Source organism: Cervus elaphus, chromosome 4, assembly GCF_910594005.1.
Source record: "Cervus elaphus chromosome 4, mCerEla1.1, whole genome shotgun sequence".
NCBI lineage: Eukaryota > Metazoa > Chordata > Mammalia > Artiodactyla > Cervidae > Cervus > Cervus elaphus.
The window spans coordinates 49,119,737-49,146,104 of NC_057818.1; the positions used below are offsets into that span (position 1 = coordinate 49,119,737).

Here is a 26,368-nt window from a genome sequence, read left to right on the forward strand (position 1 = left end):
TACAGCCAATGGGGTCACAGAGTCAGACATGACTGAAGTGACAGTGCATAGCACAGCACAACAGTAAGTTTTAACTCAACTGGCTTAAAAAATAATTTGAACTTGTTATCTAACACAAAGTGAAGTAATGCATATAGACACAAAAATCCTTCACAAAATGTTGGCACGTAGACTTCAGCAGTACATCAAAAGAATTATACCCTACCACCTAACGGATTCATTCCAAGGATACAAGATTGGTTCAACATTTGAAAACCAATCAATACAATTCACCAAGACAGGCTAAAGAAAAAAAATCACATGATCATATCAATGAAGAAAAAACAGTTACCAAACACAAACATCCATTTATGATTTTTGAAAACTCTTAGGAAAAATAGGAATGAAAAGGAACTTCCTCAACTTGCAAAAAAGCATCTTGGGACTTCCCTGGTGGCCCAGTGGCTAAGACTCCATGGGGGCCAGGGTTTGACCCCTGGTTGAGAAACTAGATCCCACATGCAGCAACTAAGACCTGGAACAGCCAAATCAATATATAAATTTTTAAAAAAGAAAGAAAGAAATGAAAAGAGCATCTACCAAAAAAAAACCCTACAGCTGACATTTACACTTACTGGTGAAACTGAATGCTTTCCCCCTAAGATCAGGAAGAAGGCAAACATGTCCTCTCTCACCCTTCTTACTCAACGTAGTGGTGCAGTCCTATCCATTCCAATAAGGCAAGAAAAGAAAATGAAAGACACATAGATCAGAAACAAAAATGATTTGTAGCCAACACAATTCTCTACATAGAGCAATGCTCACAGTGGAACTAAATAATTTTTGGTGATAACTTCCTCTGTGATATTTCTCCCAGCAAATCTCCAATCTGACAAGCCATCCCAGGTTCAGAACCACAGGTGGTTGAGGTGAATGAACCATGAACACAATTTCAACATATATCCTTAGACACACTCACAGATACAGACCGTAGGTTCATGATAGACATTGTCCCACCGATCTGACCCAGACCCAGACAGCTCTAGACACCTTATTTCTTAATGTAATGGCAGCTTGTGGTGCAATAAAATCTTCCCTTGTTGTGGTTGGAAAAATCCTTAGTGATTCTTTCACTCCTTGCTCATTCATTCATATTCTCTTTTAAAAAATTATTTACTTTTTTATTTTTGGCTGTGCTGGGTCTTTATTGTTGCACGCAGGAATTCTCCAGTTGCAGAAAAGAGGGGCTACACTTTGTTTCACTGCGTGGGCTTCTCATTGCAGTGGTCTCTCTATTGCTAGGCACAGGCCATGCGTGCATGTACTTCAGTAGTTGCACCTTGAGGGCCTACAGCATGTGAGCATAACTCGTGGTTGTGTCCCACAGGCTTAGCTGCTCCATGGCATGTGGAATTCTCCCCAACCAGGAACTGAACCACATTCCCTGCACTAGCAGGCGAATTCTTTTCCACTGTGCCACCAGGCAAGTCCCCGTTCTTTCATATTCTCTTCATTTCTCTCTTCCCATTCCCCCTGCCACATATGCAGTCACATATTCAGACACATATAAACAAGGTCAATGTTAGGAACAAATAGTTTATTTTTACATATTGTATAAAAAGTGCAAGAATAAATATAATTTAGGGGCTTCATAAAAAAATAGGATTCTAGAACCAATAATCTAGTGGAGGTAGTTGGTGCATAAAAAATATCTAAGAAGGAAGGATAGGTTGCAGGCGGGTCTCCAGGGTCAGACACACTGGTCTCCACTGGCAACACATTTCAGGTCCCGGGTGAGGAGGCGGAAGAGGTTGAACATCACAGAGGCTTCGAGGCAGTCCTGGGACTCCTGAGGGGAGAGAGGGATGGCTCAGTATCTCCCACGCCTGGGATCCCAGCTGCCCCAGACATCAGTTTGGCTTCTCTGCTCACTCACCTTCTTCTGGGCCTCCTGAAGCCGGTGCAGCCAGTGGTGGAGGTGGCCCCGGGGCCTGGGGCTTGCTGTGGGCTGAGCTGGGACCTGTGGGCAGAAGAGAGAGGGGTGAGGCTGTGAGGCGGAGCCGGGGACCGAGGGGGACATCCAGGTGGTCAGAACCCAGACCCGGCCCGGGGCCTCAGCACTCACACAGGCCTGGAGCTTGGAGTGGATGTACCGCAGCGTGAGAAGGGGCCGCTCCAAGCTGTGGTCCAGGGATGAGTTAGCCATGGCCTCCAGGACCGTCAGTGTCAGGGCCAGCTCTGCCTTCAGAGCCACGGGGCGCTCCCACACCTGAGGAGGAGGCAGAAGACACGTGAGAGCTGCACGTGAGAGAGGGACAGGTGAGGGGATAGGTGAGGGGGACAGGTGAGGGGGACAGGTGAGGGGACAGGTGAGGGGACAGGTGAGGGGGACAGGTGAGGGGACAGGTGAGGGGACAGGCGAGGGGGACAGGTGAGGGGGACAGGTGAGGGGACAGGTGAGGGGACAGGTGAGGGGACAGGGGAAGGGACAGGGGAAGGGACAGGGGAAGGGAAAGTCAGGGTCAGGTGAGAGACACAATCCACGTGGTTGGCTGAGGGGAAGCGCAGGGGAGGACAGGGAGAGAAGGACACGTGAGAGGAGGGAGGGGCACCTGCAGAGCCAGAGCGGGTGAGGGCAGGTGGGCCTGACTCTCCCAACTCACCTGCAGGTGCTTCAGGTCCCGGGTCCTGGGGAACAGGCGGGCGCTGCAGTCCCAGTCCTTCTGCAGGAGTGAGTCCTCCTAGAGAGCAAGGGCAAGGTCAGATCACAGCGGGAGGGACGGAGGGGGGACCCCAGGGAGACCCGAGAATGGCCAACAGCAGAGGAGGGGAGGTGAACTTCCCAAAGGATGGTAGAGGCTCATCCAGGGCAGGACAGGCAATCGCCCACTGCGGGGAGCGGGGAGGCCAGCCCCGTGAAGGGAGGGCAGGCCCGCCTGCAGCCCAGGTCGTCTAGGAGCCCACAGGAGGGGGCTGGGGGCTCACCCACTGCAGGAGGGGTGGGGAGACTCACAAAGGCATCCTTGGCCGTCTTGAAGGCCTGCAGCTCTTGCGGGGACAGAGACTTGAACTCGGCCATGTGGCAGCCCCTGGCAGGAGGGATGGCCCTGGGGGCAGAGGGCACAGGAGCTGCCCCTGTCCTGCTCAGCGCCGCGGTCAGCAGCATCAGCACCAGCACCAGCGTGCAGCCCGGGGCCATGTCTGCTTCAGGAAGGATAGAGAGGTGAGGGGGGGAGGGCGTCAGGCAGGGAGGGTGCAGGCTGTGGGGAGGCGAGGGTCCCAGACAATGATGTGGGGGCTCACCCAGCTTCATTCCTGCTCTCTGGTCTCTGTCAGAACGGGGCATCAAGTGTCCACTCTGAGGCTGTTGCCTGGGATCTCAGTCTTGTCTGGCGTCTCTGACTTCAGCCTCCTCTTCTGGATCTCGGCTCGTTGCTCCGTTTGTGTCTCTGAACTTCCAGCTCCGTCTGAGGTGTAACTGCTGCCTGAGCTCCATGGTGCAGCTTTTAGTCTGTGCAGCCGGGCAATCCCAGCTGATGTACGAAAAGTGAAAACAGGGCTACAGGCTAACACTGGGAAAGCCCAGAGCAGGGCGGAGCCAGTGAGCCAGGTGAGCAACTGAGAGAAAGAGAAACTGACGTTGATTTGTGCTCACCTCCGAGGAAGTGAGTAACGAAGACGAAATCAGGACTGGAGTAGCTTCAGCCCCACAAGGGCGGGTCTCCTGCAGAGACCAGGTTGATTTAGGATTGGGCGGGGAGGGGAGAGAGGGATTTTCTTTTTTGCAGATGCCCCAGTGCAGGGAATAGAAGGAAAAGGCACTTGTAGAAGCTGTTACCTTGAACAACCTGGACCTTCCAAGAGGGAGGCTGTTCAGAGGATGAGAGGAGATCCAGGGGTGCTGTTGAGGGTGGGGAGAGGGGGTCAGAAAGGCAAAAACACTCTAGAACTAACAGAGGAGACCAGCTCCTCCCCACCTACTGATAGTGACAGAATGGGGGAGGGGCGGAGTCTGCACTAACCTGTTCTCTGATTGTCAGGCACAGGGTGACCCAGGAATAGGAGGATATGCTATGAAATTGGGATGTGACTAAGACTTCAGAGAAATCAGCTGGGTTTGAGAAGAATGCCTTCATTCACTAAGTAATTATTTACTCCCTACTTTGGGTGAGACCCTTTTTAAGGTGCCAAGAAAACAGTATTGAAAAAAATGAAAGACAATCCTTCATGAAGCTATTTACAAGAAAAAGGTACCAGAGAGTATGGGATGGGTGATTAGGCATGTGGGATGTATTATGTCAGATAACATCAGATAATGGAAAATGAAAGAAATGAACCAGGGTTGAGAGCAGAGTGGAAGGGAAAGTTTGCATTAAATAAGGTAATGAAATGACACTTGAGGGCAGACCTAAAGGAAGTGAGGGAGGGAGCTCTGTGGAGATCTGAGAGGGAGCCTTCTAAGAAAAGGGAACAGTCAGTGCAAAAGGAAAAGAGAGAGAACCTCCTCCTTTTGTGAGCCTGTCTATGTCTCTGCTGCAATATGGTCTTGAATACTCGTGATAGCACCAAAGACATCCATGCTTACCTACATTTTAAATACAGAAGACACTGCAGGGACTCAGAGAGGTTAAGAAAGTTGTTCAAGGTCACACAGCAAAGAACTAGTGAGGGCAGGATATGAACTGAGTTTTGTCTAACAGCAGACAAGTAACTACTGCACTCAACAGCCCCAGTGTGGCTAAATCTGGATTTGGAGGGAATGGATTTCTCCAGCAGAAAGTGTGGAGTCCTGGAGAGGGTGGACCACAGTCCTCGTCTGGGAATATCTACGAGTTCCAGTGCATAATCATGTTTCCAAAGCAACCACAGGGATGTGCCTTGGACACCTACCAGTGTTCTGGTCGGTTTCTGTCAACTGCACGCACCCTATATCAGGGGAGAAGATATCCCCACAGCAGTGAATCATGAAAATTGACTGTTTATCTGAAAATTCCTAAATACTGTTTCTCTGAAAGGAAGTTCAGGGGAGTGGTTAGGGGCATTGGAGCTGGAGGTAAATATTCTGGGTTCAAACCTGGTTCTGATCACTAGCTATGTGACCTTGGGAAACAGTCTTTGCACTTGGCTACAATGGTTGCCCATCCACAGGTCAGGACAAATGAAAGAAGTACAGTTTTTGTGCATTTATGTGTGTGGTGATTTAATGGAGACCAGTTATTAAGGCCATTCTGTGACTTCAGCTGGAAGCTTCAGAAACATTATCTCAATGTATGTTACTCACTGCAAGAGAAGTGCAATAATGTCATGGCATAGATGAAAAAACAGAGGCTCAAAGAGAAGCAATTTGTCCAGACACACAACTATGAAGTCGCAAGGACAGAACCAAAACTCAAGTCACCTGATTTCCCTGTTTCAGCATTTTGTGATCAACAGCCCCCCTCACAATGATCACAGGAGAAACAACCAACAGAAATGCAAAAAATATTTAATAATTGGCAATAAATTAACAACAGAAGACAGAATAGCAAATACATACAGAAACTTCATCAATACAAAACACACAAGTTATGGAATTAAAAGAAAAAAAACAAAAACAAAAAACTGCTTCTCAGGACCTTTGGCCCCTTCACTACCCAGTCCATCAGGGAATGAGGCCTCCCCAGGGGGTAGCTCGAAAAGTCACAGATTCGTGGACTCTCAAGGTGACCACTGAAGGTTCAAAGCTGGAATTGGAACCTGTCACGGGACAGGGGTTCCTGTAACTACAGAAGTAGAAACCGTTCCAAGAATCACAGATTCATGGAATCTCAAGGCGACCACTGAAGGTTCAAAGCTGGAATTGGAACTTGTCACGGGACAGGGGTTCCTGTAACTACAGAAGTAGAAACCGGTCCATGGTCCGTGGTGGTGGTCAGCGACCAAGGCAGACACGGACTCCAGTCATTTCCTGGGAGGTTCTTAGGGCAACGCATCCCACGGGAATACCGCTGGTTTCAGGGAAATCCTCCGGTCTTTAGGGAAAGGGCGCCTCTGGCACCAGCGCAGGCGGCTGAGAGACCCCCTGGGTCAGTGAACCCTCGGAGGAGGGCGGCGCGCGCAGCCAGGCGCCCTGAGCGCTCCGGGTCCAGGCGGAGCGGCGGCGGCATCACAGACAAGGCCCCGAGTGCGCCACCAGCCGCAGGTCCCACGCGAGCAGGTGCAGGAGGTGGAAGATGACGGTGGCTTCGTGGCACCGAGGCGAGTCCTGCAGCCCGGGAAGGAGGCAGAGCGGGGCTGAGTAAGGAATCTCCTTCCCGAGAGACCCCCCGCTCCGGACCCTCAGGGCTCCAAGCCCGGCCCCCGCCCCGTCTCCACCTCCCGCGGTCCTCCCTGCGGTCCAGCCGCGCTCGCGCTGGCTCCACTCACAGCTCGGCGAGTCTTGGGACGCCTCCCGGGCCGCGGCGGGGACCTCCTCCAGGAGCCTGGCCGGGCCAGCTCGAGCTGGAGCGGGGAAGGAGGTCAGCGAAGGCGGTGGAGACCCGAGCCTCCCCTCCCCTCCCCGGTGACTCGGGCCCTCTCCCTTCCGGCGGCCGCAGAGCAAAGGCGGGAGGGTGCGAATCGTGTCCGTGCCCGCTTCCGGGCTCAGGGGGACAGCTTCGCAGTGCGGGTCGTGGCCCTGAGACCAGGGGCGCAGAGCGAGGCGGGAGCGGCGCGGGGCCGGGCCGCCGAGCACTCACGCAGGCCGCCACGTCCCGGCCCGCGGCCGCCAGCAGCTCCAGGGTCTGCCCGACGCCGGGGAAGAGCTCGGGGCTCGGCAGGCTGCTCAGCACGGCCTGGGCGTCGGCGAGGTCGCGGGCCACCCGACGGAGCATCGCACAGGACTGCGGGGAGCCGGCTGGAGTTAGACAGGGCGGCGCCCGAGCCGCCCCCCACCACACACACAACCCCGCCGGCCTCGGGCCTCACCGACGGCCGAGGAGGGTTCCTCTTCTGGCGGATCGAGCAGTTTTGGGGCCCCCAGCTCAGCGTCTCTTCTTCCTGCGGGACAAGAGCTGGGGTGATGCAGGGCCTCCTGGCCAGGGCCACTGGAGCACTGGGGACGTCGAGGATTCCTGGGCGTGGATCAGTGGGTCGGGACGGTGGTGTTTTTCGTGTCCCGCACCAGGCTGCGCTCTGATGGGTGAGCGGAGCTGTAATGCTCCCGCGCTCTTTGTGCGGAGCCTATGCCTAGACTTCGAGCCGAGTCCGCCTGGAGGGGGCGTCCCATCTGTGATGCGCTTCGTCTTGTATGACAGACCACCAGAGCCTCAGGGAAGGGGTCGGGGTTCACAGTTCTGGACTCTGAGATCCCCCATGCACCTACTAGACTCTAGTTCGCCAAGGCCCCTCGGGACAAAGACTGGCATCTCTGGGCCTGGCGGTGCCAGGGGCGGAGGGGCGGGTCCTCTGAACATCACTCACATAGTGGTCCCTCAGCGCCTTGACAGCCAGCAGCGCCCGGGGGTCCAAGGAGCGATAGTGGGAGAGGAGGCAGCGCTGAGGCTCTGTCACGTCGGGGTCGGCAGCTACACCCGTGGTCGCCAAGACCCACAATCCCACGACCACTGCGACTGCGCCACTCTGCCCCATCGCCGCTCCTGCTGCAAGCGACGGATGTCAGCGAGCCCACAGAGAAGGCCCTGAGTCCAAGCCCCTGCCTCTGGTTAGACTGGCACAAGGACGGACCCTCACAGCGTGGACGCTGATCACACCCAGGGGAAGAGGCAGGGAGGGTCCTGACAGCCCTCCTACCCTCAGCCTCTCTCCCCTCACTCCTCACCTGCACTGTGTCTTGGGTTCCTGGCACTGCAGCAGGGTCTGTCTTCCACTGGCCTCTGGGTGGTGTCCAGAGTGGTGCCCACCTGGGTCGGTGGTGCCTGCACCCTCCATGGTGGCTTTTAAGTGTTTTTAACTGGGACCAGTGAGCAACCGGGCTTCCCCGGTGCAGAGTAAGCTTTCCCAACGTCAGTGCTGGCCATTGATCGGCCCAGAGGGTTGTAGGCAGGGATGTGAGGACTTTAACCCACAGTGGGGCAATGCCAGCAATGATGCCACCCCAGCTAACTGCCAACACTTCCAGTCCCTTTCTATATCCTTTCACTTTCATCACCCTGGGTGTCGTTATCTCTTTTCTATAATGCCAATTAGCTCTTACACAGTTACCAGGCCCTGTTCCAAGGTACTGATATGTACTCATCTCACTTAATGTTCAAAAAATGACACTGCAAGAATTGTTCTATTATACCTCCAATTTGCAGATGGGAAAACCGTGGCACAGTAAGACGAAGGAACTTCTCCAAGATATGCAGTTCATAATCGGCAGAGGCAGAATTTAAACCTGTTTTCAAACCAGCTTCAAAGCTTATCTCTAAGCCATAACTACTGCCGCCCTCCCGCCCATATCTGATTTAGTGCCTCCTCTCTTTCCTTTTCTGTCATTTCATTCTGTTTCTCTTTCTTCCCTCTCTAGTCACCTCCCCTTTTGTCTCCACCTCTTTGATCCTGTTTTTGTCTCTGTCAGTAACTTCATTTGTTTCTTATTCCTTTTTTTTTTTCACTGAGAAATGGAGTATTTCCTGCCATATCAATAGACAAGGATGTCACAGCCATCAGTGATTCCGGCCCTCTGAAGGTGAATTTCTGAGCCCATGAAGGAGAACAACATCCAGCAGCCACCAAAATTAACCACTCCCTACGATAAAAGCTGGGGAACTCAGGATACTGGCCCCAGATAGCGGAGAAGCATATGAAAGGAATGATTTCAGTGAGTCCAGACTCTTCCATCTTTGCATACAAGGAAAAGCGCTAAATTCCTTAACTTGTGCTATCTGATTTTCTTTAATTCACAAAAATACTTTTGATGTTCAGACTACCTACCCCTTGATGCAAATTTCAATGTAACCTGACTCCCTCCCCTCCCACCTCCTCCAAGTAGTTCTCCCGGGACCACTTGAGATGCTGCCTCCTGGACTTAAGTCCTGAAAATTTCCACCGAATAAAATGTAACTCAACTTTTAGGTTGTGACTATTTTTTTAGTCAACATCGCAAGCATTCAAGTGTCTCTGTGTGTCTCAGTCAGTCTCTTTGTTTTGGTTTAAAAATAAAATCTGCTGGGCTTTCCTGGTGGCTCAGTGGTAAAGAATCACCTGCCAATGCAGGGGACATGGGTTCCATCCCTGGTCTGGAAAGATTCCGTGTGCTGAGTGAAAACAAAGCCCATGCACCTCAACTACTGAGCCAGTGCTCTAGGGCCATGCTCCGCAACAAAAGAAACTATTGCAATGAGAAGCCTGCACATCGTAACTAGAGAGTAGCCCTCACTCGCTGCAACTGAAGAAGGCCTGCAAAAAAAACCCAACAGAGTCAAAATAAAAATAAATAAAAGGGACTTCCCCGGTGGTCCAGTGGCTAATACTCTGGGCTCCCAACGCAGGGGGCCTGGGTTTGATCCCTGGTCAGGGAACTAGGTCTCACATGCCATAGCTAAGACCCTGGTGCAGCCAAATAAATAAATAAAAATATTAAATAAATAAATAATAAAACCTACTACTTTTCCTGATAAAATTAGTAATGCAGGGTCATTGGATAATGCCTGAAAAATAGAGACATGCATAAAGGAGAAAAAAAAAATCTGTAAATTCACCACCCACCTCACCCTGTCTCGCCTCACCCCAGCTCTGGAACAATTTTTCCAATGTGTAGAAATGTTACATATATTGATTTGTGTGTATGTTTTCTGATTATTGAAGTAACACATTCGTTATAAAGATTCAGCCAATTAAAAAAACACAATTTGGAGACTTAAAAAAGTCTTTAATCCCACTTCCTGGAGGTAATCTTTTTAGCAGTTAGTTGCTAATCCTCCTTTTTTTTTTTTCCTCTATGAACAATTTCTGCCAAGTTGGAGCTTGTCTGTATACAGTTTGGTAGTCTGCTTTTTGTGTCTTAACAATATCTCTCATCTGTATTCCCCCACGTCTTTAATTATACTGTATCAGTGAGGTCCCCTGCAGGAAACAGATGGCCTAATCAATTTAGGATAATTTGAAGTGGTATAATACCAGGAGTGTTTACCAAGGGACTGGATGGTAAAGGGGGCAGAGGACAAGTAGTTCAAGGTCTTGGGGCCCAGCTGGTGTGGGTCTGTCATCCCTCAGCCTGAAGAAAGCGGATGGGGGAGGGAGGGGTTACCTGACCCCGGAAGAAGAGTCATACACACAGGTGGAGGAGAAGAGAGGTAAATACACTGACTGTATTCTACTTTCCCTCTCAGGCCCTATTGTTGTTGCAGGAAGGGGGACCCCTTCCAGGGCCTGAAACTGGGCTCTTGTCTAACACTCAGAAATGAATTGTCCGAGGAGACACATGCTGACAAAGCAAGAGATTTTATTCGGAAAGGGCACCTGGGTGGAGAGCAGGAGGGTAAGGGAAACCAGGAGAACTACTCTGCCGCGTGGCTCGCAGTCTTGGGTTTTATGGTGATGGGATTAGTTTCCGGGTGGTCTTTGGCCAATCATTCTAATTCAGAGTCTTTCCTGGTGGCGCACGCATCGCTCAGCCAAGATGGATGCTAGCAAGAGGGATTCTGGGAAGTGGACGGACAGGTAGTGTCTCCTCTCGATCTTTCCCGAACTCTTCCGGCTGGTGGTGGCCTATTAGTTCCGTATTCCTTATCAGGATCTCCTGCCATAAAACAACTCATGCAAATGGTTACTATGGTGCCTGGCCAGGGTGGGCAGTTTCAATCAGTGTGCTTCCCCTAACACTATTACTAGGCTCCCCATTGACTGCACTCAACAGAAGCCAAACGCCAGCTTCTGGGGCCCAGAGGAGGCTCAAGAAGTGGGAAGAATGACCTTGGAGGGGCAGATGGAAGACAATTTGCATGTACCACTAGTAAGGATTGAATAACCAATCCCAAACTCCTATTGGTGGGCATTGATATTCTTTCCAGTCTTTTGTCAAAGTCATGCTTCTTAAGACTAGGGGAGAGAAAGGGAGTAACTTTTTCATTCTTTTAACGGTGTCTGTCATAGAGCTGAAATTTTAAATTTTTCTAATTCATCAATTTTTTTTTCTTCCATGTCTTGTGTTTTCAACGTATACAAAAAAATCATCATCACGGTTTCCTAGATTTTCTCCTATACTACATTATAGGGGTTGTATAGTTCTGCACTTTACATTTAGGTCTATGATATATTTTAGGTTAACTTTTGTGAAAATGTGCAAAGTCTGCATCTAGGTTTATTTGTTTATATTTATTTTTGGTCACACCCTAAGGCATGCAGGATTTAGTTCCCTGACCAGGGATTGAAACTTTGCCCCCTGTAGTGGAAGCTTGGAGTCTAAACCACTGGGTCACCAGGGAATTCCCTATCCAGTTGTTTCAGTACCATTTGTGGGAAGACCATCCTTTCTTTATTGAATAATTGCCTTTGGTCCTTTCTCAAAAATCAATTGACTGCATTTGTGTGGGTCTATTCCTGGGCACTCTTTTCTGTTACATTGATTTATTTATCTTTTCACTAATAACAGAGTCCTGATTATTATAGCTTTATAGTAAGTCTTAATGTGAGAGTGTCCATCCTTCAACGTTGTTCTTCTCCTTTAATACTGTGAAAGCTACTCTGGGTCTTTCAAATTTCTGTTTAAACTTTCGCTTTGTCAATATCCACAAATTAACTTGCTAGAACTTTGGATTGTATTGACTCTATAGATTAAGTTAGGAAGGACTGACATCTTGACAATATTGAATCTTCCTATCCATATTCACAGAAGAGTTCTATTTTTAGATGTTCTTTTACTTCTCTCATCAGAGTTTTATAGTGTTTCTCATACAGATTTTGTTTATATTTTGTTAGATTCGTATTAATACTTAAGTATTTCATTTTGGGGGATGCTGAATGTAAATGGTATTTTTAATTTCAAATTCAAATTGTTCATTGAAAGCAATAGGCTTTTGTGTATTAACCTTATATACTGACACCTTGCTGTAATTGCTTATTGATTCAAAAATGTATTTTTTTCCATGTGTTTTTAAAGACATAAAATTAAATACACAGGACTATTAAGAAAATTGATTATATTGAAACACAGTTACCAAAACATTAGAGTAACTTTGCAATAAGTGATACATATTTCTCTTTATTAATGATCTAAGTACAAGATAGAGCAATACGTTTAACAACTACTATACTTTTGAGGTAGTAATAGGAGTAAATGATATTGTAAGACATGTGCCATATCTGTAGTATGCTATGAAATATCTGTGCCTTCTTTTATGACAAAGTCACAACTTCTGCTAATATTATTGTAGCTTGTTGCTTACATTCATCAGGGAAAGAAATGCTAAATTTCAGTTAGAGGTTAGTGAAGGAGATGTAACTTTCTCCCATGCAAGTTCACTTTCCCCTGAATCCTACCGTAGGGGTAGTTCATGAAACTCAGGTTAAGCTGGACTTTAAATAGAATGAAATAGATCTATATGTATTAACATGGAAAAATCTTCAAGACATAGAGTGAAAAAAGGAAATTGTTGAGAACAATACACATGTTGTGACACTCCTTGAGTTTAGAAATACTCATACATGCAAAAGCAATTCACTGGAAAAAAAATAGCCCTTTCAAAAACCATGCTGGGCTTCCTTAGTGGCTTAGTGGTGAAGAATCTGCCTGCCAATGCAGGAGACACCTGGTTCGATCCCTGGTCTGGGAAGATTCCACATGACCCATACCAACTAAGTCTGTGCACAGTTATTGAGCCTGTACTCTGGATCCCAGGAACTGCAACTATTAAAGCCCCCACTGAAGCACCCTAGAGCCCCTGCTCCGCAGCAAGAGAAGCCACCACTATAAGAAGCCCATGCACTGAAATGCAGAGTAGATCTCACTTGCTGCAACTAGAGAAGGTCTGTGAAATAATGAAGACCAGACACAGCTAAGAATAAGTAAATTGATTAACTAAAAAAACAATGCTGGAGTAATTGGACAACCGTAGGCCAAACAATGAACCTTGACCTAAAACTCACACGAAAATAAAAATTAACTCAATATGGAGCACTGACTTAAATGTAAAACATAAAGCTATAGAAGTTAGAAAAATCTAGGAAGACCATCTTCAAGGTCTAGAGGTGGACAAAGGGATTAATCCATAAAAGGAAAATTGATCAACTGAACTGGATCAAAAATTTTTGCTCTGTGAAAGACCATGTTAAGAAGATAGGACTTCTCTCATGGTACAGTGGATAAGAATCCACCTGCCAATCCAGGGGATGGGTTCAATCCTGGATCCAGGAAGATCCCACATGCCTGGGAGCAACTAAGCCTGTGCTCTACAACTACTGAGCCCATGCTCTAGATCCAGTGAGCCACAGCTACTGAGCTCAAGTGCTGCAACTACTAAAGCCTGTGTGCCTGGCGCCCGTGCTCCACAACAAGCCACCGCAATTAGAAGCCAGAGCACTGCAACCAGAGAGAGCCCTCGTGAAGCAATGGAGACTCAGCACAACCCAAAATAATTAATTAATTAAAAAAGAAGATAGAAAGATGAGCTAAAGACTGGGAGAAAATACTTGCAAACCACCCACCTTATGAAGGACTAGTATCGTGAATAGATAGAGAACTCTCAAAACTCAACAGTAGAAAAATTAAACAACCCATTTGGGAAATGGGCAAAAGACATTAAGAGACATTTCACCAAAGAGTGAAAGTTGGGAAATAAGTATATGAAAAGATGTTGGACATTATTAGCCATTCGGTTCAGTTCAGTTCAGTCGCTCAGTTGTGTCCGACTCTTTGCAACTCCTTGCAACCGCAGCACACTAGGCCTCCCTGTCCATCACCAACTCCTGGAGTCTACCCAAACCCATGTCCATCAAGTCGGTGATGCCATCCAGCCATCTCATCCTCTGTCATCCCCTTCTCCTCCTGCCCCCAATCCTTCTCAGCATTAGGGTGCTTTCCAATGAGTCAACTCATTGGATACTCATGAGGTGGCCAAAGTATTGGAGTTTCAGCTTCAACATCAGTCTTCCAATGAACACCCAGGACTGATCTCCTTTAGGATGGACTAGTTGGATCTCCTTGCAGTCCAAGGGACTCTCAAGAGTCTTCTCCATCACCACAGTTCAAAAGCATCAATTCTTTGGCGCTCAGCTTTCTTCACCGTCCAACTCTCACATCCATGCATGACTACTGGAAAAACCATAGCCTTGACTAGACAGACCTGTGTTGGCAAAGTAATGTCTCTGCTTTTAAAAATGCTATCTAGGTTTGTCATAACTTTCCTTCCAAGGAGTAAGCGTCTTTTAATTTCATGGCTGCAATCACCATCTGCAGTGATTTTGGAGCCCCAAAAAATAACTGACACTGTTCCCACTGTTTCCCCATCTATTTGCCATGAAGTGATGGGACCAGATGCCATGATCTTAGTTTTCTGAATGTTAAGCTTTAAGCCAACTTTTTTACTCTCCTCCTTCACTTTCATCAAGAGGCTTTTTAGTTCCTCTTCACTTTCTGCCATAAGGGTGGTGTCGTCTGCACATCTGAGGTTATTGATATTTCTCCTGGCAATCTTGATTCCAGCTTGTGCTTCTTCCAGCCCAGTGTTTCTCATGATGTACTCTGCATATAAGTTAAATAAGCAGGGTGACAATATACAGCCTTGACATACTCCTTTTCCTATTTGGAACCAGTTTGTTGTTCCATGTCCAGTTCTAACTGTTGCTTCCTGACCTGCATACAGGTTTCTCAAGAGACAGGTCATTAGAGAGATGCAAATTAAAACCACAATGAGATAATATAATACGGCTATCGGAATGCCTAAAAAAATAGTGACAACATCAAATGCTAGTGAGGATACAGGAAACTGATCACTCATTGCTGGTGTAAATGCAAAATGGTATAGCCCCTCTGGAAAACAGGGTTGGTCATTTCTCAAAAAACTAAACATGTGGGGCTTCCCTGGTGGTTCAGTGGTAAAGAATCCGCCTCCCAATGCAGGAGACATGGGTTCAATCCCTGGCCTGGGAAGATCCTACATACTGTGGAGCAACTAAGCCTGTTAGCTGGTAGTTGGTAAAGGACTACATATCATTTAATAGAGTGCTATTAAATGATATTTATTCATTTACTAATTATAAAACTATTTTCATTTGCTGTTGAAAATTGGAATTGCAGACATGTTTTTCTCAAACATTGTTAACAATAATTATAGCTGATACATGCTGAGCACTTCCTGAATGAAGAATCCCACGGACAGAGGAGCCTGGCGGACAACAGTCCATGGAATCACAAAGAGTCAGACACGATTGAAACAACTTAACATGCACACACAGGAAATAATACTCTAAGGAAGATAGAATTTTTCTAAGACCTGGATGAGTAAAAAAGCTGAAAAACAGAAGGGAGGGATATTTGTGCAAGGAAAGAGAAAGCAAAAGACAGGGAAAGAAGACAGGATGTAATGACAAAAGAGAGCGATGGAAGAGCAAGCATTAGAAACCCTAGTATGAGCTCCTGGAGGGCAGGCACTTGTATTGGTACCTCTGCCAAGCTTGCAGCTTCCAACTGAAGGCAAAGGTGTGTTTTCAGTTCATCGCTAGAGAGCAAAAGAAAGATCAACATACAGAAAAGACAGAGTCCAGAAAGCAAACAGTAGCAATTGGCTCGGGAGCGAGGGTCAGGCAGAGTCATCGCTGGCACTGGCCCAGGGGGGTAGAAGTCCACCCACACCAGCCAGTGGCCAGCACTGACGTTGGGAAAGCTTACTCTGCACCGGGGAAGCCCGGTTGCTCACTGGTCTCAGTTAAAAACACTTAAAAGCCACCATGGAGGGTGCAGGCACCACCGACCCAGGTGGGCACCACTCTGGACACCACCCAGAGGCCAGTGGAAGACAGGCCCTGCTGCAGTGCCAGGAACCCAAGACACAGTGCAGGTGAGGAGTGAGGGGAGAGAGGCTGAGGGTAGGAGGGCTGTCAGGACCCTCCCTGCCTCTTCCCCTGGGTGTGATCAGCGTCCACGCTGTGAGGGGCTGTCCTTCTGCCAGTCTAACCAGAGGCAGGGGCTTGGACTCAGGGCCTTCTCTTTGGGCTCCCTGACATCCGTCGCCTGCAGCAGGAGCAGAGATGGGGCGGAGTGGCGCAGCCACAGCAGCCGTCGTCGGGCTGTGGGTTTTGGAGACTGTGGGTGTGGTGGCATACCCCACATGACTGAGCCCGGCGCTGCCTCCTCTCACATTATCGCTCCTTGGACCCCTGGGCGCTGCTGGCTGTTAAGGCAGTGAGGGACCGATATGTGAGTGATGCTCTGAGGCCCTGCCCCCCACCCCCCCTCGCCCAGCCCTGGTCCCTCCAGGCTCAGAGACAGCAGGTTTTGGCCCGAGGGGCGCCCATGTTCTAGCGTCCAGCAGGCACATCTCTGATTTCAGGGTCCACAACTGTGACTCTGACGTCTTCCCGGGGGTCCCGTGGTCGGCTCATATACGGCCTTGGTGAGGGTCACAGAGGGGCGCCCCCTCCAGGCGGACTTAACTCCACGTCGAGGCGCAGGCTCCGCACCGGGAAGGCGTGAGCATTACAGCTCCGCTCACTCATCAGAGCGCAGCCTGGTGCGGGACACGAAAAACACCACCGTCCCGACCCACTGATCCACGCCCAGGAATCCTCGACGTCCCCAGTGCTCCAGTGGCCCTGGCCAGGAGGCCCTGCATCACCCCAGCTCTTGTCCCGCAGGAAGAAGAGACGCTGAGCTGGGGGCCCCAAAACTGCTCGATCCGCCAGAAGAGGAACCCTCCTCGGCCGTCGGTGAGGCCCGAGGCCGGCGGGGTTGTGTGTGTGGTGGGGGGCGGCTCGGGCGCCGCCCTGTCTAACTCCAGCCGGCTCCCCGCAGTCCTGTGCGATGCTCCGTCGGGTGGCCCGCGACCTCGCCGACGCCCAGGCCGTGCTGAGCAGCCTGCCGAGCCCCGAGCTCTTCCCCGGCGTCGGGCAGACCCTGGAGCTGCTGGCGGCCGCGGGCCGGGACGTGGCGGCCTGCGTGAGTGCTCGGCGGCCCGGCCCCGCGCCGCTCGCGCCTCGCTCTGCGCCCCTGGTCTCAGGGCCACGACCCGCACTGCGAAGCTGTCCCCCTGAGCCCGGAAGCGGGCACGGACACGATTCGCACCCTCCCGCCTTTGCTCTGCGGCCGCCGGAAGGGAGAGGGCCCGAGTCACCGGGGAGGGGAGGGGAGGCTCGGGTCTCCACCGCCTTCGCTGACCTCCTTCCCCGCTCCAGCTCGAGCTGGCCCGGCCAGGCTCCTGGAGGAGGTCCCCGCCGCGGCCCGGGAGGCGTCCCAAGACTCGCCGAGCTGTGAGTGGAGCCAGCGCGAGCGCGGCTGGACCGCAGGGAGGACCGCGGGAGGTGGAGACGGGGCGGGGGCCGGGCTTGGAGCCCTGAGGGTCCGGAGCGGGGGGTCTCTCGGGAAGGAGATTCCTGACTCAGCCCCGCTCTGCCTCCTTCCCGGGCTGCAGGACTCGCCTCGGTGCCACGAAGCCACCGTCATCTTCCACCTCCTGCACCTGCTCGCGTGGGACCTGCGGCTGGTGGCGCACTCGGGGCCTTGTCTGTGATGCCGCCGCCGCTCCGCCTGGACCCGGAGCGCTCAGGGCGCCTGGCTGCGCGCGCCGCCCTCCTCCGAGGGTTCACTGACCCAGGGGGTCTCTCAGCCGCCTGCGCTGGTGCCAGAGGCGCCCTTTCCCTAAAGACCGGAGGATTTCCCTGAAACCAGCGGTATTCCCGTGGGATGCGTTGCCCTAAGAACCTCCCAGGAAATGACTGGAGTCTGTGTCTGCCTTGGTCGCTGACCACCACCACGGACCATGGACCGGTTTCTACTTCTGTAGTTACAGGAACCCCTGTCCCGTGACAAGTTCCAATTCCAGCTTTGAACCTTCAGTGGTCCCCTTGAGAGTCCACGAATCTGTGACTTTTAGAGCTCCCGCTGGGGAGGCCTCATTCCCTGAGGGCCTGGGTAGTAAAGGGGCCAAAAGTCCTTCTGAGAAGCAGTTGTTGTTGTTGTTTTTTCTTTTAGTTCTGTAACTTGTGTGTTTTGTATTGATGACGTTTCTGTGTGTGTTTGCTATTCTGTATTCTATTGTTAATTTATTGCCAATTATTAAATATTTTTTTGCATTTCTGTTGGTTGTTTCTCCTGTGATCCTTGTGGGGAGGGCTGCTGATCACAAAATGCTGAGACAGGGAAATCAGGTGACTTGAGTTTCAGTTCTGTCCCTGCCACTTCATAGTTGTGTGTCTGGACAAATTCTCTTTGAGCTTCAGTTTTCTTATCCATGCCATGGCATTATTGCGCTTCTCTTGCAGTGAGTAATATACATTAAAATAATGTTTCTGAAACTTCCAGCTGAAGTCATGGAATGGCAGTAATAATTGATCTCCATTAAATCACCACACATATAAATGCAAAACAATTGGACTTCAAAATTTTGTCAAGAGACTTCCTTGGTGGTCCAGTGGTTAAGATGCTGGGCTTCCAGTGCAGGGGGCTTGAGATAGATCTCTGGTTGGAGAATTAAGATCCTATTTGCCCCGTTGTGGGGCAAAAAAATAGTCTGAACCTGTGGATGAACAATTTTTATGGATAGCTTGGAAACAGGCCTGGTCCCAAGGTCACACAACCAGTGATGGTCAGAGCCTGGTTTGAATCCCAGAATCTTTGACTCCAGCTCCCAGGCTCCTACCTGGTGTCTCAGAGTGTAAACAATCTGCCTGCAACGGAAGAGACCCAGGTTCAATCCCTAGGTCAGCAAGATCCCCTGGAGGAAGAAATGGCAACCCACTCCACTATTGTTGCCTGGAGAATCCCATGGACAGAGGAGCCTGGTGAGCTACAGTTCAAGAGTTCAAAAAGAGTCAGATGTGACTGGACTAACACTTTCACTTTCTTCCCAAGCTCTTAACCACTCCCCTGAACTTCCTTTGTAAGAGAAGCACTATGATGTTTAAGAATTTTGAGGTATTTTGTCAATTTTCAGGATTCCTTTTAGCAGTGTCTCCTCCCCTGATATAAAGTCCCTGCAATTGACAGGACTAACCAGAACACAGATGGAGAAGCTCTATACAGTCAGCAAAAACAAGACCGGGAGCTGACTGTGGCTCAGATCATGAACTCCTTATTGCCAAATTCAGACTTAAACTGAAGAAACTAGGGATAACCACTAGACCATTCAGGTATGACCTAAATCAAATCCCTTATGACTATACAGTGGAAGTGAGAAATCGATTTAAGGGACTAGATCTGATAGACAGAAAGCCTGATGAACTATGGACGGAGGTTTGTGACTTTGTACAGGAGACAGGGATCAAGACCATCCCCATGGAAAAGAAATGCAAAAAGGCAAAATGGTTGTCTGAGGAGGCCTTACAAGTAACAGTGAAATGAAAAGAAGCAAAAAGCAAAGGAAAAAAGGAAAGATATTCCCATTTGAATGCACAGTTCCAAAGAATAGCCAGGAGAGATAAGAAAGCCTTCCTCAGCGATCAATGCAAAGAAATAGAGGAAAACATCAGAATGGGAAAGACTAGAGATCTCTTCAAGAAAATTAGAGATACCAAGGGAATATTTCACGCAAAAATGGGCTCAATAAAGGACAGAAATGGTATGGACCTAACAGAAGCAGAAGATATTAAGAAGAGGTGGCAAGAATACACAGAAGAACTGTACAAAAAAGATCTTCACGACCCAGATAATCACAATGGTGTGACCACTCACCTAGAGCCAGAGATCCTGGAATGTGAAGTCAAGTGGGCCTTAGAAAGTATCACTATGAACAAAGCTAGTGGAGGTGATGGAATTCCAGTTGAGCTATTTCAAATCCTGAAAGATGATGCTGTGAAAGTGCTGCACTCAATATGCCAGCAAATTTGGAAAACTCAGCAGTGCCCGCAGGACTGGAAAAGGTCAGTTTTCATTCCAATCCCTAAGAAAGGCAATGCCAAAGAATGCTCAAACTACCGCACAATTGCACTCATCTCACACGCTAGTAAGGTAATGCTCAAAATTCTCCAAGCCAGGCTTCAGCAATCGTGAACCAAGAACTTCCAGATGGTCAAGCTGATTTTAGAAAAGGCAGAGGAACCAGAGATCAAATTGCCAATATCCCTTGATCATCAAAAAAGCGAAAGAGTTCTAGAAAAACATCTATTTCTGCTTTATTGACTACACCAAAGCCTTCAACTGTGCGGATCACAATAAACTGTGGAAAATTCTGAAGGAGATGGGAATACAAGACCACCTGACCTGCCCCTTGAGAAACCTGTATACAGATCAGGAAGCAACAGTTAGAACTGGACATGGAACAACAGACTGGTTCCAAATAGGAAAAGGAGTATGTCAAGGCTGTATATTGTCACCCTGCTTATTTAACTTATATGCAGAGTACATCAGGAGAAACCCTGGGCTGGAAGAAGCACAAGCTGGAATCAAGATTGCTGGGAGAAATATCAATAACCTCAGATATGCAGATGACACCACCCTTATGGCAGAAAGTGAAGAGGAACTGAAAAGCATCTTGATGAAAGTGAAAGAGGAGAGTGAAAAAGTTGGCTTAAAGCTTAACATTCAGAAAACTAAGATCATGGCATCTGGTCCCATCACCTCATAGGAAATAGATGGGGAAACAGTGGAAACAGTGTCAGACTTTATTTTTTGGGGCTCCAAAATCACTGCAGATGGTGATTGCAGCCATGAAATTAAAAGACGCTTACTCCTTGGAAGGAAAGTTATGACCAACCTAGATAGCATATTACAAAGCAGAGACATTACTTTGCCAACAAAGGTCCATCTGGTCAAGGCTATGGTTTTTCCAATGATCATGTATGGATGTGAAAGTTGGACTGTGAGGAAAGCTGAGCACCGAAAAATTTATGCTTTTGAACTACGGTGTTGGAGAAGACTCTTGAGAGTCCCTTGGACTGCAAGGAGATCCAACCAGTCCATCCTAAAGGAGATCAGTCCTGGGTGTTCATTGGAAGGACTGATGCTGAAGCTGAAACTGCAGTACTTTGGCCACCTCATGCAAAGAGTTGACTCATTGGAAAAGACCCTGATGCTGGGAAGGATTGGGGGCAGGAGGAGAAGGGGACGACAGAGGATGAGATGGCTGGATGGCATCACTGATTCGATGGGCATGAGTTTGAGTAAACTCCAGGAGTTGGTGATGGACAGGGAGGCCTGGTGTGCTGCAATTCATGGTGTCGCAAAGAGTCGGACACAACTGAGTGACTGAACTGAACTGAACTGACTGAACCAGAACACTGGTAGGTGCCTTGGGCACATCCCTGCGGTTGCTTTGGAATCTTTATTATTAGTGTTCAAAGATATCCCCAGCTGAAGACTTTGGTCCACCCTCTCCCTGGAATTACGAATGAAGGGAAGAGGGAGTGGGAGGAATAGTCAAAAGGACTCCACACTTTCTATTGAAAAAATCAACTCCCTCCAAGTCCAGGAGATCTAACTACAGTGGGGCTGCTGAGTGCAGTGGCTATTTTCCGGTTTCAGACAAAATTCAGTTCATATCCTGCCCTCACTGGTTATTTGCTGTGTGACCGTGAACAACTTTCTTAACCTCTCTGGGTCCCCCCCACGCCCCATCTTCTGTATTTGAAATACAGAATTAAAGCATGGATGTCTTTGGTGCTATCACGAGTATTCAAGACCACATTGCAGCAGAGACATAGACAGGCTCACAAAAGGAGGAGGTTCTCTCTCTTTTCCTTTTGCACTGTTTCCTTTTCTTAGAAGGCTCCCTCTCAGATCTCCACAGCGCTCCTTCCCTCACTTCCTTTAGGTCTGCCCTCAAGTGTCATTTCATTACCTTATTTAATGCAAAGTTTCCCTTCCACTCTGCTCTCAACCCTGGTTCATTTCTTTCATTTTCATTATCTGATGTTATGTAACATAATACATCCTACATGCCTAATCCCCCCATCCCATACTCTCTGGTACCTTTTTCTTGTAAAAAAAACAAAAAAACAAAAAAAAACTTCATGAAGCATAGTTTTATGCCTTGTATTTTTTTTAATGATCTCTTCCTGGCGCCTTAAAAGGGTCTGACCCAAAGTGAGGGAGGGGGTGAGTAATTACTTAGTGAATGAATGAAGTCATTTTTCTCAAACCCAGTTGATTTCCCTGAAGTCTTGGTCACACTCCAATTTCATAACAGATCCTCCTATTCCTGTGCCTGACAATCAGAGAACAGGTTAGTGCAGACTCCGCCCCTCCCCTATTATTCTGTCGATATCAGTACCAGGTGGGGAGGAGCTGGTCTCCTCTCTTAGCTCCAGAGTGTTTTTGCCTTTCTGACCTCCTCTCCACACCCTAAACTTCACCCCTGGATCTTCTCCCATCCTCTGAACAGCCTTCCTCTTGGAAGGTCCAGGTTGTTCATGGTAACACCTCCAACAGGTGCCTTTTCCTTCTACTTCCTGCATTGGGGCATCTGCAAAAGAGAAAATCCCTCTGTCCCCTCCCCTGCTGCTGCTGCTGCTGCTAAGTCGCTTCAGTCGTGTCCGAATCTGTGCGACCCCATAGACGGCAGCCCACCAGGCTCCGCCGTCCCTGGGATTCTCCAGGCAAGAACACTGGAGTGGGTTGCCATTTCCTTCTCCAATGCATGAAAGTGAAAAGTGAAAAGTGAAAGTGAAGTCACTCAGTCGTGTCCGACTCTTCGTGACCCCATGGACTGCAGCCTACCAGGCTCCTCTGTCCATGGGATTTTCCAGGCAAGAGTACTGGAGTGGGTTGCCATTGCCTTCTCCAGTCCCCTCCCCATCCAACCCTAAATCAGCCTGGTCCCTGCAGGAGAAACTTCCCCACCCCTTGTGGAGCTGAAGCTATCCCCGTCCTAATTTTGTCTTCATTACTCACTCATTACTTTATTACTCATTCGAAATGAGCATAAATCGATGTCATTTTATCTTTCGCTCAATTGCTCACCTGGCTCACTGGCTCCGCCCTGCTCTGGGCTTTCCCAGCCCGGGTCTCCCCTGGTGGCCACTGTCAGCCACTACCTGTGTTTTCACTTTTCGTACATCAGCTGGGATTGCCCGGCTGCACAGGCTAAAAGCTGCACCATGGAGCTCAGGCAGCAGTTACACCTCAGACGGAGCTGGAAGTTCAGAGACACAAACGGAGCAACGAGCCGAGATCCAGAAGAGGAGGCTGAAGTCAGAGACGCCAGACAAGACTGAGATCCCAGGCAACAGCCTCAGAGTGGACACTTGATCCCCCGTTCTGACAGAGACCAGAGAGCAGGAATGAAGCTGGGTGAGCCCCCACATCATTGTCTGGGACCCTCGCCTCCCCACAGCCTGCACCCTCCCTGCCTGACGCCCTCCCCCCCTCACCTCTCTATCCTTCCTGAAGCAGACATGGCCCCGGGCTGCACGCTGGTGCTGGTGCTGATGCTGCTGACCGCGGCGCTGAGCAGGACAGGGGCAGCTCCTGTGCCCTCTGCCCCCAGGGCCGTCCCTCCTGCCAGGGGCTGCCACATGGCCGAGTTCAAGTCTCTGTCCCCGCAAGAGCTGCAGGCCTTCAAGACGGCCAAGGATGCCTTTGTGAGTCTCCCCACCCCTCCTGCAGTGGGTGAGCCCCCAGCCCCCTCCTGTGGGCTCCTAGATGACCTGGGCTGCAGGCGGGCCTGCCCTCCCTTCACGGGGCTGGCCTCCCCGCTCCCCGCAGTGGGCGATCGCCTGTCCTGCCCTGGATGAGCCTCTACCATCCTTTGGGAAGTTCACCTCCCCTCCTGTTGTTGGCCATCCTCGGGTCTCCCTGGGGTCCCCCCTCCGTCCCTCCCGCTGTGATCTGACTTTGCCCTTGCTCTCTAGGAGGACTCACTCCTGCAGAAGGACGGGAATTGCAGCGCCCGCCTGTTCCCCAGGACCCGGGACCTGAAGCACCTGCAGGTGAGTTGGGAGAGTCAGGCCCACCTGCCCTCACCCGCTCTGGCTCTGCAGGTGCCCCTCCCTCCTCTCACGTGTCCTTCTCTCCCTGTCCTCCCCTGCGCTTCCCCTCAGCCAACCACGCGGATTGTGTCTCTCACCTGACCCTGACTTTCCCTTCCCCTGTCCCCTCACCTGACCCCCTCACCTGTCCCCCTCACCTGCCCCCCCCTCACCTGTCCCTCTCACCTGTCCCCTCACCTGTCCCCCTTACCTGTCCCCCTCACCTTCCCCCCTCACCTGTCCCCCTCACCTGTCCCCTCACCTGTCCCCCTCACCTGCCCCCCTCACCTTTCCCCTTACCTGTCCCCCTCACCTGTCCCCTCACCTGTCCCCCCTCACCTTTCCCCTCACCTGTCCCCCTCACCTGTCCCCTCACCTGTCCCCCCTCACCTGTCCCCCTCACCTGTCCCCCTCACCTGTCCCCTCACCTGTCCCTTCCCCTGTCCCCTCACCTGTCCCCTCACCTGTCCCCCTCACCTGTCCCCTCACCTGTCCCCTCACCTGTCCCTCTCTCACGTGCAGCTCTCACGTGTCTTCTGTCTCCTCCTCAGGTGTGGGAGCGCCCCGTGGCTCTGAAGGCAGAGCTGGCCCTGACACTGACGGTCCTGGAGGCCATGGCTAACTCATCCCTGGACCACAGCCTGGAGCGGCCCCTTCTCACGCTGCGGTACATCCACTCCAAGCTCCAGGCCTGTGTGAGTGCTGAGGCCCCGGGCCGGGTCTGGGTTCTGACCACTTGGATGTCCCCCTCGGTCCCCGGCTCCGCCTCACAGCCTCACCCCTCTATCCTCTGCCCACAGGTCCCAGCTCAGCCCACAGCAAGCCCCAGGCCCCGGGGCCACCTCCACCACTGGCTGCACCGGCTTCAGGAGGCCCAGAAGAAGGTGAGTGAGCAGAGAAGCCAAACTGATGTCTGGGGCAGCTGGGATCCCAGGCGTGGGAGATACTGAGCCATCCCTCTCTCCCCTCAGGAGTCCCAGGACTGCCTCGAAGCCTCTGTGATGTTCAACCTCTTCCGCCTCCTCACCCGGGACCTGAAATGTGTTGCCAGTGGAGACCAGTGTGTCTGACCCTGGAGACCCGCCTGCAACCTGTCCCACCTTTTTAGATATTTTTTTATGCATCAAAACCAGTTTTTTTAATTTATTACCTTCAAATAATTATTTCTTTATTTATGGATAACATTTCCCAAACTCAGACCCAGTATGTTTATTTTTCTACTTTTTATAAAAAGTGTACAAATAAACAATGAAAAAATGATACTTCCTCTGGTGTGAGTCTCTGTGTTTGTGTATGTGAATTTTTTTTTTTTTTGCTGCCACAACAAATTCTCACAAATTGAATGACTCCACAGAACACAAATTCATTATCTCACACTTATACAGGTCAGGAATCTGGGTGGGCTTGGGTCGTTTCTCTGCTGTGGGTCTCACAGGCTAAGTCAAAGTGTGGCTGGCTGGATAGTTTCAGAGGCTCAGGAAAGGATCCCCTTTCAAACTCATTTAGGTTTTCGGCAGGATTCTGTTCCTTATGGTTGTCAGACTAAGGTTCCAGTTCCTTTGCTGTGATGGCCCATCCTTAGCTCTTGGTCGGTTAACGAGGACCGTAGATCTCAGAGTCAACAATTGTGAGTCAAATCCTTCTTATGCTTGCAGTCCCTCTCATTTCTCCCTTTTCCACATTTCTCTTCTACCTTCAGCATGAGAAATTTCTCTGCTTTTAAGAACGTGTGTGTAGATTGAGTCTACTCAGGGAATCCAGGATAATCTCTCTATTTCAAAGTCCATAAATCTTAATTACATCTTCAGATCCTTTTATTACACCTGCATGTGTAATAGAATTTATTCATAGGTCAGGGATGGGAGGTTGGCATCTTTGGGGGACATTATTGATCCTCCCACAGTACCTATGTGATGGTGTGACAGTGTCACTAGAAAGTATTCTTTTTTAAACCCTTTCTTTTTAATTTATTTTATTTAAATTTTTTATTATTATTAGTTTTTTGGGTTTTTTTTTAGCCATGACTCAGCATGTAGGACCTTAGTTCCCCTATCAGGGATCAAACTCGTACCCCTTGCATTGGATGCACAGAGTCTTAACCACTGAACCACCAGGGAATTTCCTAGAATGCATTCTAAGTAAAGTAATATTAACTAAAAATGCCTTAATAATGAGAACATTTATTACTGTATAGGATGAGAAATCTCGAACAGTGAGGTCCATTTAAGCCTAGCTGTTCAGTATGGTCTCCAGATCACATGTAGCTATCATGTATTTGAGAGGTAGCCAGTGCAAGCAGAGCTGTGTTCTAAGATAAGATATCCTCCAGAATTTAACGACTTTTTGTTTTTCTTATTTTTTCAGATGGTGCCTG

The 26,368-nt window shown here is 49.7% G+C and overlaps 4 protein-coding genes across 4 annotated transcripts; 2 read left to right on the forward strand and 2 right to left on the reverse strand.

Moving 5' to 3' along the window:
• Positions 1 to 1,729: 1,729 nt before the first annotated feature.
• On the reverse strand, positions 1,730 to 3,178 carry LOC122689167 (interferon lambda-3-like). Its single transcript, XM_043895360.1, has 5 exons — positions 2,993 to 3,178; positions 2,643 to 2,720; positions 2,105 to 2,248; positions 1,916 to 1,999; positions 1,730 to 1,825 (listed from the first exon to the last, which is right to left on the reverse strand). Exons 1-5 carry the CDS (start codon positions 3,176 to 3,178, stop codon positions 1,730 to 1,732), a joined length of 588 nt encoding a protein of 195 aa, XP_043751295.1.
• A 2,946-nt stretch (positions 3,179 to 6,124) lies between these two features.
• Positions 6,125 to 7,887, reverse strand: LOC122692762 (interferon lambda-4-like). Its single transcript, XM_043900594.1, has 6 exons — positions 7,860 to 7,887; positions 7,420 to 7,598; positions 6,925 to 6,996; positions 6,696 to 6,839; positions 6,385 to 6,459; positions 6,125 to 6,223 (listed from the first exon to the last, which is right to left on the reverse strand). Exons 1-6 carry the CDS (start codon positions 7,885 to 7,887, stop codon positions 6,125 to 6,127), a joined length of 597 nt encoding a protein of 198 aa, XP_043756529.1.
• A 7,938-nt stretch (positions 7,888 to 15,825) lies between these two features.
• On the forward strand, positions 15,826 to 17,603 carry LOC122692764 (interferon lambda-4-like). The gene is made up of 6 exons (XM_043900595.1): positions 15,826 to 15,853; positions 16,215 to 16,294; positions 16,732 to 16,803; positions 16,889 to 17,032; positions 17,269 to 17,343; positions 17,505 to 17,603. Exons 1-6 carry the CDS (start codon positions 15,826 to 15,828, stop codon positions 17,601 to 17,603), a joined length of 498 nt encoding a protein of 165 aa, XP_043756530.1.
• Positions 17,604 to 23,421: 5,818 nt separating this feature from the next.
• On the forward strand, positions 23,422 to 25,064 carry LOC122689184 (interferon lambda-3-like). Its single transcript, XM_043895390.1, has 5 exons — positions 23,422 to 23,607; positions 23,878 to 23,955; positions 24,546 to 24,689; positions 24,795 to 24,878; positions 24,966 to 25,064. The coding sequence occupies exons 1-5, from the start codon at positions 23,422 to 23,424 to the stop codon at positions 25,062 to 25,064; spliced, it is 591 nt and encodes a 196-aa protein (XP_043751325.1).
• The last annotated feature ends 1,304 nt before the right edge of the window (positions 25,065 to 26,368 follow it).

What these genes read in the sequence shown, in the direction of transcription:
- LOC122689167 (XM_043895360.1), bottom strand. Translation starts at nt 3,178, where the DNA reads ATGGCCCCGGGCTGCACGCTGGTGCTGGTGCTGATGCTGCTGACCGCG. An exon ending in AGACGGCCAAGGATGCCTTT is followed by an intron (nt 2,721 to 2,992) that starts GTGAGTCTCCCC and finishes CTTGCTCTCTAG; the next exon opens with GAGGACTCACTCCTGCAGAA. An exon ending in GGGACCTGAAGCACCTGCAG is followed by an intron (nt 2,249 to 2,642) that starts GTGAGTTGGGAG and finishes CCTCCTCCTCAG; the next exon opens with GTGTGGGAGCGCCCCGTGGC.
- LOC122692762 (XM_043900594.1), bottom strand. Translation starts at nt 7,887, where the DNA reads ATGGAGGGTGCAGGCACCACCGACCCAG. An exon ending in TGCAGGCACCACCGACCCAG is followed by an intron (nt 7,599 to 7,859) that starts GTGGGCACCACT and finishes CGTCGCTTGCAG; the next exon opens with CAGGAGCGGCGATGGGGCAG. An exon ending in AGGCGCTGAGGGACCACTAT is followed by an intron (nt 6,997 to 7,419) that starts GTGAGTGATGTT and finishes CTTGTCCCGCAG; the next exon opens with GAAGAAGAGACGCTGAGCTG.
- LOC122692764 (XM_043900595.1), top strand. Translation starts at nt 15,826, where the DNA reads ATGGAGGGTGCAGGCACCACCGACCCAG. An exon ending in GCCGGGACGTGGCGGCCTGC is followed by an intron (nt 17,033 to 17,268) that starts GTGAGTGCTCGG and finishes TCCCCGCTCCAG; the next exon opens with CTCGAGCTGGCCCGGCCAGG. An exon ending in GTCCCAAGACTCGCCGAGCT is followed by an intron (nt 17,344 to 17,504) that starts GTGAGTGGAGCC and finishes CCCGGGCTGCAG; the next exon opens with GACTCGCCTCGGTGCCACGA.
- LOC122689184 (XM_043895390.1), top strand. Translation starts at nt 23,422, where the DNA reads ATGGCCCCGGGCTGCACGCTGGTGCTGGTGCTGATGCTGCTGACCGCG. An exon ending in AGACGGCCAAGGATGCCTTT is followed by an intron (nt 23,608 to 23,877) that starts GTGAGTCTCCCC and finishes CTTGCTCTCTAG; the next exon opens with GAGGACTCACTCCTGCAGAA. An exon ending in GGGACCTGAAGCACCTGCAG is followed by an intron (nt 23,956 to 24,545) that starts GTGAGTTGGGAG and finishes TCTCCTCCTCAG; the next exon opens with GTGTGGGAGCGCCCCGTGGC.